Source organism: Erpetoichthys calabaricus, chromosome 1, assembly GCF_900747795.2.
Source record: "Erpetoichthys calabaricus chromosome 1, fErpCal1.3, whole genome shotgun sequence".
Taxonomy (NCBI): domain Eukaryota; kingdom Metazoa; phylum Chordata; class Cladistia; order Polypteriformes; family Polypteridae; genus Erpetoichthys; species Erpetoichthys calabaricus.
The window spans coordinates 208,514,085-208,528,855 of record NC_041394.2 but is presented as its reverse complement, the minus strand read 5'-3'; the positions used below and the strand labels follow the sequence as shown (position 1 = coordinate 208,528,855).

General features: G+C 38.1%; 1 protein-coding gene across 1 annotated transcript in view; it reads right to left on the bottom strand.

Annotated features, from left to right (window-relative positions):
* znf277 (zinc finger protein 277) overlaps nucleotides 1-14,771 on the bottom strand; it is a 127,410-nt gene that overhangs the window by 19,138 nt on the left and 93,501 nt on the right. The window contains exons 5-6 of the mRNA XM_051928751.1: nucleotides 11,205-11,296; nucleotides 8,396-8,506 (exon numbers count right to left, since the gene is read on the bottom strand). Coding sequence (XP_051784711.1) covers nucleotides 8,396-8,506; nucleotides 11,205-11,296 — 203 coding nt within the window. The remainder of the gene's footprint in view (nucleotides 1-8,395; nucleotides 8,507-11,204; nucleotides 11,297-14,771) is intronic.

The window sequence follows — 14,771 nt, the reverse complement described above, 5'->3', positions numbered from 1 at the left end:
GCCTGTGATTGGTGCTTTGACTGATGCCTAGATCCCACAGTATGTCCCCTTAGGAGAGGCGTTAGGCAAGTGTAATTGAATAGTGGTGCTGCAAGTTTAGCTTTACACCTGTTTTTAAGGCTTATTGACTGAAAGGGGCTTTCATGAAAAAACTTAGGGCTTTGCTACAGGATACACCCTCCACAAGTTAAGGAAGTAAAAATAAAGGTATATATTTCTGTTTTATTTAAACCTTTTAAGTTTGTATGCGGGCGGCATGGTGGCGCAGTGAAAGGTGCCAGTTAGGAGACCCGGGTTCGCTTCCCTGCGTGGAGTTTGAATGTTCTCCCCGTGTCTGTCTGGGTTTCCTCCCACAGTCCAAAGACATGCAGGTTAGGTGCATTGGCGATTCTAAATTGTCCCTGGTGTGTGGGTGTGTGTGGGCCCTGCGGTGGGCTGGCACCTTGCCCGGGGTTTGTTTCCTGCCTTGTGCCCTGTGTTGGCAGGTATTGGCTCCTGTATTTAGGATATAGCGGGTTAGATAATGGATGGATGGACATTTGTATGCACAGCCACATTTGCCCGTTTTCGGTTTTTTTCTTTCTTCAGTAATATTTCAGCAAACCCGGAGCTTGTCAGTTCAAATCCTGGTACTGACACCACTGTGTGACCCTGAGGAAGTCACTTCACCTGCCTGTGCTGCAAAAAACAAAAGTAATGTAACAAATTGTACCTCAGATGTTGCAAGTTGCTGGAATAAAGGCATAAGTCAAATAGATAAATATGTATTATACACATAGGAACTATTCATTTATTTTCAGTTAAGTCATCTGCAGCAAACCTTTATAAATGAGGGTTTCTCCTTTTTAGATAGTGCAAACTGTTTCTTCTTCATTGAGGTTTTCTCTTGAAGAGCTTTTTTTCATTTCATTGAAAATTAAAGCAGCAGCTGCCAAAATATGTAGCTTTCTTATTAATTTTTCAACATTGAGTAAAATAACTTTATAAAGTAACATAAAAGGTTTAAATACTGGTTATCTTTTTACACTAAAATATTACTAAAGAGATACAAAAAAAGTAAAATGCATATGTTGTTTTTCTTTAAGGAGATTAAATATTACTGAAGAAAGAAAAAAAAAACTAAAACAGCTAAATGGGGCTATGCATACAAACTTAAAAGGTTTAAATAAAACAGAAATATATACCTTTTATTTTTACTTCCTTAACTTGTGGAGGGTGTATCCTGTAGCAAAGCCCTAACTTTTTTCGTGAAAGCCCGTTTCAGTCAATAAGTCTTAAAAAGAGGTGTAAAGATATTGACAATAAGCTACACAAACCCACCAAGACATGCAATCGTTTAAATCAAGGCGCGAGTCGATAAACACCATCCGATACTATTAGTTAACGATTAACACATTTCTATATGTATTGTAAGCATACAATACAACTGATATGTTGCGCTTATTTATCTGGTGTACCGACATTTTTGGGTGTTTAATGGCTGAAATCCAACGTGGTTTGTGCCCTTCAGAATGAAAACAGTTTGCATTTACCTTTTTAATAAAAAGCGAGCTTTTAAGTCTGAGAAATCACCCCGTAAATGCACACGTTTAATTCTTCATCACTTCAAACAACTGAACTATCCAGAACATTTCAGGCATACATCCAGCATTCAAACTATGTATAAAAAGCACAACTGTTAAAGGAATTCAGCATTTCTTAATTGAAAATGTTCCTTTAATCCTCAACATGTCTCAATGAGTTGTTCTGGTGGTTTTACTTGACGTTTTGATCTTCTGGTTAATTGTGTTTGCAGTTGAGAAGTTCTTTCCTGATTTATACTTGTTTTCTCGTTAATATTTGTTTCGCTGGTGTTAGTGTTCTGATTAGAGGTTATTGGTCCTTTGATGTCTCGATGGTTTCTTCTTAGAACAGCTCCTATTACGCAATTTTGTCACATACTGGTCTATTGTTTCTCCGCTTTTCTGGAAACATGTAAAAAACTTGTGCCGCTCAAACGTCACATTGCGCTTTGGGTTGCAATACGTTTCGAATTTTTCAACTATTTTGTTCAATTTCATATTGTCTCCATCATCTTCAAACTGAAAATTGTTATACACCTCTAGCGCCTCTTCGCCAATTACATGTAGAAGCATAGACGCTTTCATTTTTTCACTTTTCCTATCTGCTTCAATCGCAGCAAGATACAACTCGAATCTCTGTTTAAATCTTTTCCAATTTTCAGCTACATTTCCCTTTAACTGGAGATTTGGTGGGGGCTGTAATCGTTTCATATTTTTCTTTCTCTTTTGCTAGAACGTCTTAGCGCTTTCTGACCACGTTTTCGGGTTACTCACAGACACGAGACTCGTTCAAAAGCTGAACCTCTTCTTCACATTCCTCTTCCAATCCGCCACTTCTGACACCATGTAGTGATCTTGTTAGGTTCGTAGTTTAATCAATACACAGGATTGAAAGATATAATAACTTTTTAATAGACAGACTTTAGAGACATTTACTGTACATGTTACTACTCGTTCTTTAGTTCACGCCCATTCTCCTACTTGTATCGGCATTCACAGGCATTACTAATCATTCTGTAAGTATCCCTTAATAGACCTTACTAATCAACTATCATTACAAAATCCAACGTGGTTTGTGCCCTTCAGAATGAAAACAGTTTGCATTTACTTTTTTAATAAAAGGCGAGCTTTTAAGCCTGAGAAATCACCCCGTAAATGCACACGTTTAATTGCACATGTGTTAATATGTATGCTTACACAGTATTAAACCCACCAAGACATGGAATGGTTTAAATCAAGGCGCTGCGCTACCTTCTTCCAGATCGGCCCCAAGGCGTTTCACGTGATTACGTGGGAGGCGTGATGACGCGATACGCGACTCTGCCCCCGTCCATTACAGTATATGGACAAAAAAGAGGTTCCAATTATGACCGTTACGCCTTAAATTTCGAAATGAAACCTGCCTAACTTTTGTAAGTAAGCTGTAAGGAATGAGCCTGCCAAATTTCAGCCTTCCACCTACACGGGAAGTTGGAGAATTAGTGATGAGTGAGTCAGTCAGTCAGTCAGTGAGGGCTTTGCCTTTTAGAGTGATTGAGTTAATAAGGTACAGTATATATTGAGAGCACCTGGGGCAGTTGAAAGTTTGCCATACACTCTGATCTGCAAGGTTTATTAAAATGTTATTAGCTTTCTGCAGGCAGGTCAGAGACACAATAAGGAGAAAACAATTGTACATTTCAGAATAAATTCTAGATAGTAATACTCCTGGAAATTACTTTTAAGAAGTCATAGTTGAGGGATCAATGTTTCCGCTGATTTTCAAGTTTGCAACTTTTTTATCAGAGATAAATTCTTCTAAATTAGGCTTAATAGTCATTCAGGATAAAGCCTGAGAAAAATGAGAGAAAGTTTCCCCAATAGTTTTCCAAGGGTCCATATAGCTGTTGTATTCAGGTCCCTACTGACATATACTTTATTAGAGAAAAGATAAAACAAAGCTTACCTTCTGATATAAGATAATTTTGTTTCTAATGAAAGTCCACATGAGTGGTGCTTTCTTATTTTTCTTGAACTAAGCATAATAACATGATACATGTCGCACAAATCTTTGACTGGCAATACAATATTTAATGTTGTCTTATATGGTGGCCAAACAAGTATTTAACCCACCTGGCGCTATCAGAATTACTAGATGCTATAAAGTCACTTCAGAGTGGGAAAGCAGCAGGCCCTGATGGCTACCCTATTGAATTTTATAAGAAATTCTCCACTCAGCTAGCTCCCCTCCTATTAGCAACATTTACAGAAGCTAGAGACAATCAAATTCTACCTCAAACTGTTCGCCAAGCATTAATCACCATCTTTCCTAAACAAAATAAGGACTTATTACAATGCGCATCATACAGACCAATTTCACTTCTGAACAATGATGTTAAGATACTCTCCTAAGTCCTAGCTAGAAGGATGGAGAAAGTGCTACCTTCACAAGATGAAACTGGATTTATTAAAGGCCGATACTTAGCTTCCAATCTTCGACGCCTGTTTAATGTAATATATTCACCAGCAAAGTCAAACACCCCAGAGATATCGTTGGATGCAGAAAAAGCATTTGATATGATTGAATGGAACTACCTTTTCACTACATTAGAGAAATTTGGGTTTGGCCCGAAAATTTGTGTATGGATCAAACTACTGTATAGCAATCGAAAAGCTTCAGTTTGTATTAACAATATTTGTTCAGTCTACTTTAAACTAGAACGTGGTACCAGACAAGGATGCCCCTTGTCACCACTGCTATTTGCAATCGCCATTGAACCACTGGCAGTTCACTGTTGAAATGCTTATCAGATAAAGGGGATTATCAGAGAAGGATTTGAACAGAAAATTTCTCTATATGCATATGATATGGTTTTGTATATATCAGACCCACAAAATACTGTGCCTGCAGTCTTAACAGCACTTAAAGAATTTCAAAAGATCTCTGGTCTCAGAATTAATTTGAATAAAAGTGTGCTGTTTCCAGTGAATTCACAAGCATACAATATTAGATTGGACACCTTCCCTTTTATTATTGCAGATCAGTTTAAATACCTAGGGGTAAATATCACAAGTAAACAAAGTTCTTTATCAACAAAATGTTGCCGTCTGTATGGAAAAAATTAAGCCAGACTTGCATAGATGGTCACCCCTTCATCTCATTCTAGCTGGAAGAATTAACGTTGTTAAGATGAATGTCCTTCCTAAGCTTCTCTTTTTATTTCAAAACATTCCAATATACATCAATAAATCATTTTGAAGCAATTAGATTCAACCATAACCTCATTTATTTGGAACTTAAAACATGCACATATTCAAAGAGCAACCCTACAAAGACCTAAGGCAGAAGGTGGCATGGCTCTACCCAACTTTCAGTTTTATTACTGGGCAGCAAACATACAAGCTATAAAAACCTGGACACAAATAGATGAACATACACAGGCTTGGTGCACAATAGAAATAAAATTCTGCAGTACTTCTTTGTATTCCCTGCTTTGTGCCCCTATTAATGGAAGTTATCGCCGATATACTAATAACCCAATTGTGCTTCACTCACTCAGAATATGGAACCAATGTAGAAAGCATTTTAAGAAGGAGAATCTTTTATCTGTGGCATTTCTGCATGAGAACCACCTTTTTCAACCCTCGCACACATATGCAGTTTTTAATATCTAGAAAACATTTGGGATTAAATTACTTAGAGATCTTTATATAGACAACATCTTTGCATCCTGTGAACAATTACATTCCAAATTTAACTTTCCAGCAACACATTTCTTTCACTATCTTCAAATTAGAAACTTTGTCAAACAGAACCTGCCCGATTTTCCTCATCCCCCACCTTCCTCTATGCTGGAAAAAATATTGCTCAGTTTTGAGGACTCAGACAGCATTTCTGCAATATATAAAATTATTTTACAGTCCCTCCCTTTCAAAGATCCAAGAGGACAATGGGAAAAGGATCTCTCACTCAATATATCAGAAAAGGAGTGGAAGGCAGCAATGCAGAGAATTCACTCGAGCTCCATATGTGCAAAGCATACAATTATTTAACTCAAAATTATACTGTATATTGAGATCATCTGTCTTAAAACTGTCCAAAATGTTTCCAGGGCAAGATCCAACCTGCGAATGCTGCAATCAAGTTCCAACCTCACTGAGTCACATGTGTTGGGCCTGCACCAAATTAACATCATTCTGGACAAAAATTTTTAAGTGCCTTTCAGACAGCCTTGGTGTCACAATCCCTTCTAACCCATTAACAGCTGTGTTTGTTGTTCTTCCAGATGGGCTTAAAGTGGAGAAGGACAAACAAACTGTGATTGCCTTTACTACACTATTGGCACGCAGACTTATTTTGCTAAACTGGAAGAATCCTAACTCTCTTTTAAGTCAGTGGGTAACTAATGTTTTATATTATTTGAAATTGGAAAAAATCTAATTCTCACTTAGAGAATGTATCTTTATCCTCCTATTAAACTCATCAATTTATTTATTTTTACTAGCTTTAAGTCTTACTCCGTTGGCCATGCTCTCTTTCTCAGGGGTGGGGGTTGATTTGTTTTCAAACCTATTTTCTGTAAAAACTGATCTATTTGTATGGAATGATTACAATAAAATAGTTAAAAAAAAAAAAAAAAAACTTAAAAATTACTTAAAGGGGGCTGAATATTTTTCATAGCCATATATTACTGATGCAAAGCTACACCATTTAATTGAACAATTGGCAAAAATGATAAAGAAATATGACTTAATTATTTTATCCAAATGGAAATTGCCACTTGCAGTTACATTTCTGAAAGGAATGGTTTTATTCCTGAAATTCTGGGCTGAAAATGGGAACAAGTGAAATGTATATTTTAATGTGCAAAATTCACCCCTTCCATGTTGATATTTTTTAGACTAAAATAAATTTGTTTTTTCCTTATGAAAAACAAAGCAGATTTTACATTTAGATGATCTGAATGCACTTTTGTAAAATCAATAAAAATAATTTTTTCCTCATTTTTTTTATTTAATGAAAAATTAATAAACACAATTCTTACTGATTAGTGTACATCTGGTCTACATACTTTCAAATATTTATTTGTTACACACATAAAAAGGTATTGAGGGCCATCCACACTTGGTCGTTTCTAAAGTGATTCCTCTTTTTTCTGCAGCATGGACTCGCATCTGTTAGGTTTTGATGTCTGAAAGCATGACAATCTGGTGACAGAGAAAGCCCACCCTCTAACCTCAAGGGACGAATCACAGGCAGTCTGAAGTGACAGGAAAACAATTCAGACAAGACATAATATAAAAATAAATAAATAAATAAATAATAGAAGAACAAGATACAATACCCTGCTTGGGTAGACCTAGAGTACATAATTTATCCTCTGCTGGGTTCCAGCATCACTTTCTTGTAAATATGTAAAAAAAACATATATAAAAAATGACAAATTTTGAATACATTTAACTGTTTTTAAAAGTCATTTTGCATTCAACAGTTACTGATCACAGAGTTGGATGATATATTCTCAGATACCAAATGTGGTTGTGCAATGCCACAAAAATACAAAAATCTGTAATCCTATAACCACTTTTTATATGGGATTCAAAACAGAAGAATATAAGGTACAGTAATCCCTCCTCCATCGCGGGGGTTGCGTTCCAGAGCCACCCGCGAAATAAGAAAATCCGCGAAGTAGAAACCATATGTTTATATGGTTATTTTTATATTGTCATGCTTGGGTCACAGATTTGCGCAGAAACACAGGAGGTTGTAGAGAGACAGGAACGTTATTCAAACACTGCAAACAAACATTTGTCTCTTTTTCAAAAGTTTAAACTGTGCTCCATGACAAGACAGAGATGACAGTTCCGTCTCACAATTAAAAGAATGCAAACATATCTTCCTCTTCAAAGGAGTGCGCGTCAGGAGCACAGAATGTCAGAAAGACAGAGGAAAGCAAACAAATCAATAGGGCTGTTTGGCTTTTAAGTATGCGAAGCACTGCGGCACAAAGCTGTTGAAGGCGGCAGCTCACACCCCCTCCGTCAGGAGCAGACAAAGAGAGAGAGAGACAGAGAAAAACAAACAAGCAAAAATCAATACGTGGCCTTCGAGCTTTTAAGTATGCGAAGCACTGTGCAGCATGTCGCTTCAGGAAGCAGCTGCACAGAAGGTAGCAACATGAAGATAATCTTTCAGCATTTTTAGATGAGCGTCCGTATCGTCTAGGTGTGCGAACAGCCCCCCTGCTCAATCCCCCTACGTCAGGATCAGAGAAAGTCAGCGCAAGAGAGAGAGAGAGAAAAGTAAGTTGGGTTTCTTCTCAGCCATCTGCCAATAGTGTCCCTTGTATGAAATCAACTGGGCAAACCAACTAAGGAAGCATGTACCAGAAATTAAAAGACCCATTGTCCGCAGAAACCCGCGAAGCAGCGAAAAATCCGCGATATATATTTAAATATGCTTACATATAAAATCCACGATAGAGTGAAGCCGCGAAAGGCAAAGCGCGATATAGCGAGGGATCACTGTATATGAAAACACAATATAGACCCTTGAATAGTAATGCATACACTACTTATAATGTAACATATAATACAAAACATTAAACTTTTAATGGAAAGACTATGTACACTGTTTCTGCTTTGAACCTCAATAAAAAGCATTCAGCAGTGCCAATTACCTGTCAGAATATACAGATGGCATTCTTTTTTGATGTTGTTATACTTAGCTTGTCAGTTCAATGTAGTAAGTCACTTGTATGGTTTAACAAATGCATTCAGTGTTACATAATAAGCTGTAGTACATTTATTTTACGTTTAGAATTTTTTCTCTTAAAACCCCCACTGACACTTACTTATCAAGTTTTTTCTTCAGCATTGTCAGGAACTCACCAACATACACAATATTGTCAGGCAATCCCATGTTGAAGCCGTGATCTTTTGCCATATGGTTAAGAATTTCAGACCTTAAGAGGAAACACAATACAAACAGTGTGCATTATTTTCTACTCTTTCAAACCACTGATCCAAGGCCCTGCATAATTTAGCAAGAGATAAAAGTAAATGTCAAACCTTATTCACTATATTGAAGACACATGTAAAGAATTCCCAAGAAATTCCAAACTAAGTCTTTTGTCTATTATAAAGCTTATATTTACGATTCTTATCCATTTTCAATATTTATCCTAAAAGGAAGGACATTGTTGTCCTATAGAAATCCTCTTAAAATTTATTATAAGTGTACATAAGTCTGACTCTAGTTAGTAGTTTTCATTTCTTATACAGGAATTCTAAAATCTGCGGTGGGTTGGCACCCTGCCCGGGATTGGTTCCCTGCCTTGTGCCCTGTGTTGGCTGGGATTGGCTCCAGCAGACCTCCGTGACCCTGTGGTTAGGATGTAGCGGGTTGGAAAATGGATGGATGGATGGAATTCTAAAATGTATAGTAAATTAATTAAAATTAAACAAAAATAGAACATCTATTTTCTAAATGTATCAATAAAAGACCGAAAATAAATGTGATCCTTTTTATATTTTTCTATAAGATAGGAAAATGTTTACTTTTTTCAAATTTAGCATATTTTATTTTGCTTTACGAGAATAAATAAATGAGTTTTTTTTTTTCCCCAAATATTCAAAATATAAATTTAACACTGGTCTTACTACTAGTGGGTGATGGAACAGTCCTTACAGATAATGCTGCAATTGTGACCTGCTGGGCTGGCTACTTTGAGCAGCTGTTTAAAGATGATCCTCTGGCAATAACATTGGACATCTCTGGGCCTATGGTTCTTGGTGCTGATCCTCCAATTACCTGTGAACCACCTAGTTTCATTGAGATTGCACAGATGGTGAACCATCTGAGAGTAGGGATGCAAGCAATCTTTGCTTCCATTTGGTAGACAGGCGTCATTCCAACTGACTAGAAAATGGGATTTGTCGTCCCTATTTGGAAAGGGAAGGGTGAACGGCTGGTTGCGGCAACTACAGGGGTCATTGTCATTAGGATCCGTGATCACTTGCTCACATACCAGCGACCGGAGCACTCTGGTTTAACGTTTCTTTGCAGCCTGAATGCTGATTTTTGTAAAGTATTTGACTCAGTTGATCAAGCTGCCCTGTGGGAAATCCTGAGACTTCATGAGATTCCCCCCAAAGTTGTGGAATATCATGGCCGGTCTGTGCATAGTTGATTCTGGGGTTCGTCAGGGGTGTGTTCTTGTTCCTACTCTGTTCAAAGCTTGCATGGACTGAGGTCAGGCAGGATTGTGGGGCCCAGCGGCTGTGGGACATCTGTTGGTGAAGAAAGATTCACTGATTCTGACTTTTCCAACGATGCGGTTATCTTTGCGGAGTCAAAGGAGGCTCTGGTCGGGGCTTTTGAGAGCAAGGACATTTTGAGTGTCTGGGCTTGTGAGTGTCCTGAACATAAAGCAAGATCCAGGCCTTTAATGACCTCTTGGGCACAGCCAATGTCGACCTTGTCAGGAGGTATACTTACCTTGGCAGAGACATTCATGTCTCTGGTGACTCTTCCTATAAAAACAGTAGACGGATTGGGAAAGCATAGGGGTCATGAGATTGCTGGAAAGGGGTGTGTGGCGTTCCCGATATCTTTGCAAAAGGACAAATGTCCAAGTCTTTAGAGTCCTGGTGCTTCCTGTTTTGTTACATGGTTGTGAGACATGGACTCTATCCAGTGACCTAAGATGAAGACTAGACTTTGGAGAATCCTTGAGTACTGCTGGTTTGACTTTGTGTTGAATGAGTGGTTGCTCATAGTGTCCCAAATGAGGCACATGACCTGCATTGTGAGGGAGCGTCAGTTACAGCACGATGGCCATGTGGCATGATTCCCAGAAGGTGATACGGCCCACAGCATCCTTACTGTTGACGACCTGAGCGGCTGGACCAGCCCAAGGGGATGCCCACATAACACCTGGCTGTGGCAGATAGATGGTTATTTCTGGGGGTTGCCAACCAGGATCTCAAGCTGTTTCGTCATGTGGTGGGTGTGGAAATGTGCTACACCAGTGCATGTTCCCTAAATGGACCGGACCTTAATACTTGTACTTAAATCTAACATTTTATTTGTCTGAGCTATTAACTACCGATTCTTTTTTTGTTCGCAAATTCCCTTTTTTTAACAATCCAATTATATTTCAGGACTGTAATTTATGGACATTTTGGAAATAATATTATATAATATAATATAATTTAAGTTATTTTATTAACAAACATCCATCCATCCATCCATTTTCCAACCCGCTGAATCCGAACACAGGGTCACGGGGGTCTGCTGGAGCCAATCCCAGCCAACACAGGGCACAAGGCAGGAACCAATCCCGGGCAGGGTGCCAACCCACCGCAGGACACACACAAACACACCAAGCACACACTAGGGCCAATTTAGAATCGCCAATCCACCTAATCTGCATGTCTTTGGACTGTGGGAGGAAACCGGAGCACCCGGAGGAAACCCACGCAGACATGGGGAGAACATACAAACTCCACGCAGGGAGGACCCGGGAAGCGAACCCAGGTCCCCAGATCTCCCAACTGCGAGGCAGCAGCACTACCCACTGCGCCACCGTGCCGCCCTATTAACAAACATATTATTCCAAATTTATTGACTGCAAAACAAAGCAATTAGTGAATACTTGCCTGTTCTCTGTGAATTCCTCAGTACAAAATAGACAGACACAGTGAAACCAGTTGTCATTTCGCTCTTGCTGCTGCTGCTCTAGGACCTCTTCCTGCAAAAATATAAATAAATTGGCAAATTTTACAAGAAAAGCTTTCCAAATGCATTGTAATGAGGATTTTATATTCTCCTATATAATATTATTTCCAATTTATCTGAATCCTGGGTGTCAATTTTACAGCAGCTACACACAAAAGTTTGAAAGTATAAAGCTGAGTAAAAAAGTGTCTGTTTGACAGATTTCTAATGATTTCAAATGATTGACAGTACAGCTTCCTGAAATGTGCCAAATATAGCTTATATTCAAGGAATTCTTAACAGTACCTGAGGAGGGATAACTAAATGACTACATTTAAAATGTATACTTTATAAACTTCCATAAATGTTTTGCAATATAATCTGCTTCTCTTTAAAATTATGCTGCATCACACATATACAGTAACATTTCTTCCTCATCATGATAAAACAATACATTATTTGAAAGCTCACTATGAAAAGTAGTGGATCAGTATCGATATTTCTCTTATTTAAAATTCAAAATACAGCATTCAAATATTGAAAGCATTTATCCTGTAGAGAACCCAGATAGCCCAAAATGTGTTTAAAAACTACAGTGAGATGAAGATATAAACTGTTGGTTTCGTCTGTTGTGAAAGATAGACGTCTAGGACAGAACTCTGCTGGAAGCAGTGTCATTGAGCTTTTTTTAACTACATATCCGAGATATCCTGTATTTAGCCAACTCAGAAGAATTGAACTAAAAGTATATGAAAAAGCATGAACAGGAAATCAACAGCTCAAAAAGAGAAGAAAGAGAAGGAAAAAGTAGGTAAAGCCACATCAAAGTCTAAGACGACCTCAAGTTCAAGATACAGCCTACCAGAGACCGAGTTGGAAGAGACCGTGGAAGGAATGAATCAGCCAGAATCACATGCTGCAGCACCTGTTCTGGTTGACAATGATGGTTGCGCAAAGCAGAGAGTGGGGGCGGCAATGAGAATTCACTGATCTCAGGTAAAATATTGGACACCGAGCAGGGCGTCTTTATCCCCACTGCAAACTACTACCAACACTTTCTGCGAGTCAGCAGAATCAACTCCAATAGGTTACATATTTCTACTCTTGGAGCACAGACAAGATCGAAACGAGCAATGTGAGCTGAAGACTTGTATTGAAGAAGCTGAACAATCGACATCTGCTGTTGAAAAAATGCAACTGCTGTATAATCCGAATGCAAGGTGCTTGGTGATAAATAAGCTGTGTTGGAAGATAGATATACTATAGAAAGAACAACATCAGAATCAAAAGTCTCCTGGAAAAGTGAAATTTCTCAGCTAAATTCCTTTCTAAAATAACTGTAGAAAACTTTAGACCAGATTCTGAGTTTGCTGCAGCTTATTGCATACATGGTTTGAATGCCTCAAAACTGAGAAGCCTGATTGTCCGATTCGACAATCTACGTGTCAAAGAAAATTTGATGCTGATTCTTAGACAAAAAAAGAGGAGATTGTATTTGAAAATAACCACATTCATATTTTCCCAGATTTCTCCCCTTCAACAGCTGCTAAAGGAGCTGCATTCTATAGTATCAAACAGTACTTATGCAAAGCTGAAATCAGATACAGCCTCTTGTTTCCAGCCGAATTACAAGTTTTTTGTGATGGCAAATTCTACATTTTCAGTTCTGAAGAAGCTGGAAAAGAGGCTATGCAAAGAAGATCTGAAATGCAACATTTGTGGTAACTATACATATTCTATTTCAGTTTCTTTCTATTCCCTTTTTGTCCACTTTTAATTTTTCTTTATTTTTGCAGTTACCATATTTAAATTTATTGTATTAAACATATGTACTGCATATTGAAGTTTATTTTATTAAAAATATGTATATTATGGTAACCATTAATTTTTTCCCTCTTTTTCTTTTTCTTATTTCTTAAGGGGACTGTTAATATTACACCCTTATTTTTTTGCTTCTGGACTGCTAAGATCTCTCAATTTAGTGTGGGCAAAGACACCAAGCTACTTATTATTCTATTTAACCAAACAACTGTAATGAGAAGTCAAACAAAATGACAATTTTATTGGCTAACTAAAAAGATTACAATATGCAAGCTTTCAAGGTAACTCAGGCCCCTTCTTCAGGCTTGCCAGAGACCTGGGCCTCACACTGTGCGTACGTACTTCTCTGCTCGGTTTTACAAACTGACTGCACCCAACATAAAGCACTGCTATTGTTTCTGTTTTCTGCCCTTCTTTTTTACATTCACATCAATGACATGGATTTATCAAATAAACCAAAATTAACTGCATATCATTTACAAATTTAACTGTAATCATTCTGTAACAATATAATGGTGCACGGAATGGCCAAACTGTTCCAACTACCATAGTTGCTTTAGCATTGTTAGAAGACGTTGCAAATGGAAGAATCAGAAGAAAATGTGTATGTATAGATTTTGATGACTGGCTTCTAAGTCAATTTTTGTTTCCAAGACCTATCCTCTTGGGGCTGTGTGCTGAACTGGTGCCGGTTTTACAAGAGCAGACTTCGAGGAATTGTGCTCTACCTGTTCCTTTACACGTTCTGTCCACTCTGGGGTTTTAAGCCACAAGAGCTTATCAAAGTGAACTTGCTGACCAGTCGTGCCATGCCAGCTGTATAGGATGGTATTATCAGCTTGTCATCCAAATGTATAAGATTTCCTTACAGTGTGGTAGAACTGGGAGATATCAAAGTGCAATTCGCAGCAATGTCTGGTTTTCCAAATATAATCAGAGAGTCAACGGCACTCACATTGCTATTGCAACGACCATGGTCAAGTTACATCAGCCTGTGATGAATCACCAAAAGAATGAAGTGGCATTACGTCATCTATAGAAGAAGAGCCTATAAAAACAAAAACTCAACACAGTGGCAGGTGCTTTTTCCAACTAGTGTGGCAAAAGACAAGCAGTCCTTTCAAAGATAGTGAGTCACCTAAATCATCCATATAAAGAGCAGAGAATTGATCTGTTGTGGCGCTTAATGCAATAGCGGCACTATAAATGCGCCTTCAGAGAATGAATTTGCTTATGTAAATGGAAAGCATTTCCATTCTATTATTGTGCTGCTCTACAGTGCATAGTAAGTGTGTCGCATTGTGTAAGTATGTAGCTTGAAGCATAACGAGGCACACAATTGTGCCTTGCCTGTACCAGAAGAGATGTGGCATGAATGAACCAGACCCTGAGCCACCAAATGATCAGCCAAATCAGACAGTGTTACAATTTTGTTTAAATGTAATTAGTAGAATGTAAAAGCATGTAATCAGACACAGCATTTATTTATTAACCAATTCATTTAATTTAACATCAATATCACATAGTACAGCCCTTATACTCCTTAACTCATTGGCCACATCTACAACAGGATCCACTATTGTGTTTTGTGACTCTATAACAGCGACCATTAGTACAAGGACAGATGGTTGCCCAGCAGTTTCCAAGACAAAGGTGTGTGTGCAGCCTGGGCACAGCAGCACCATCAC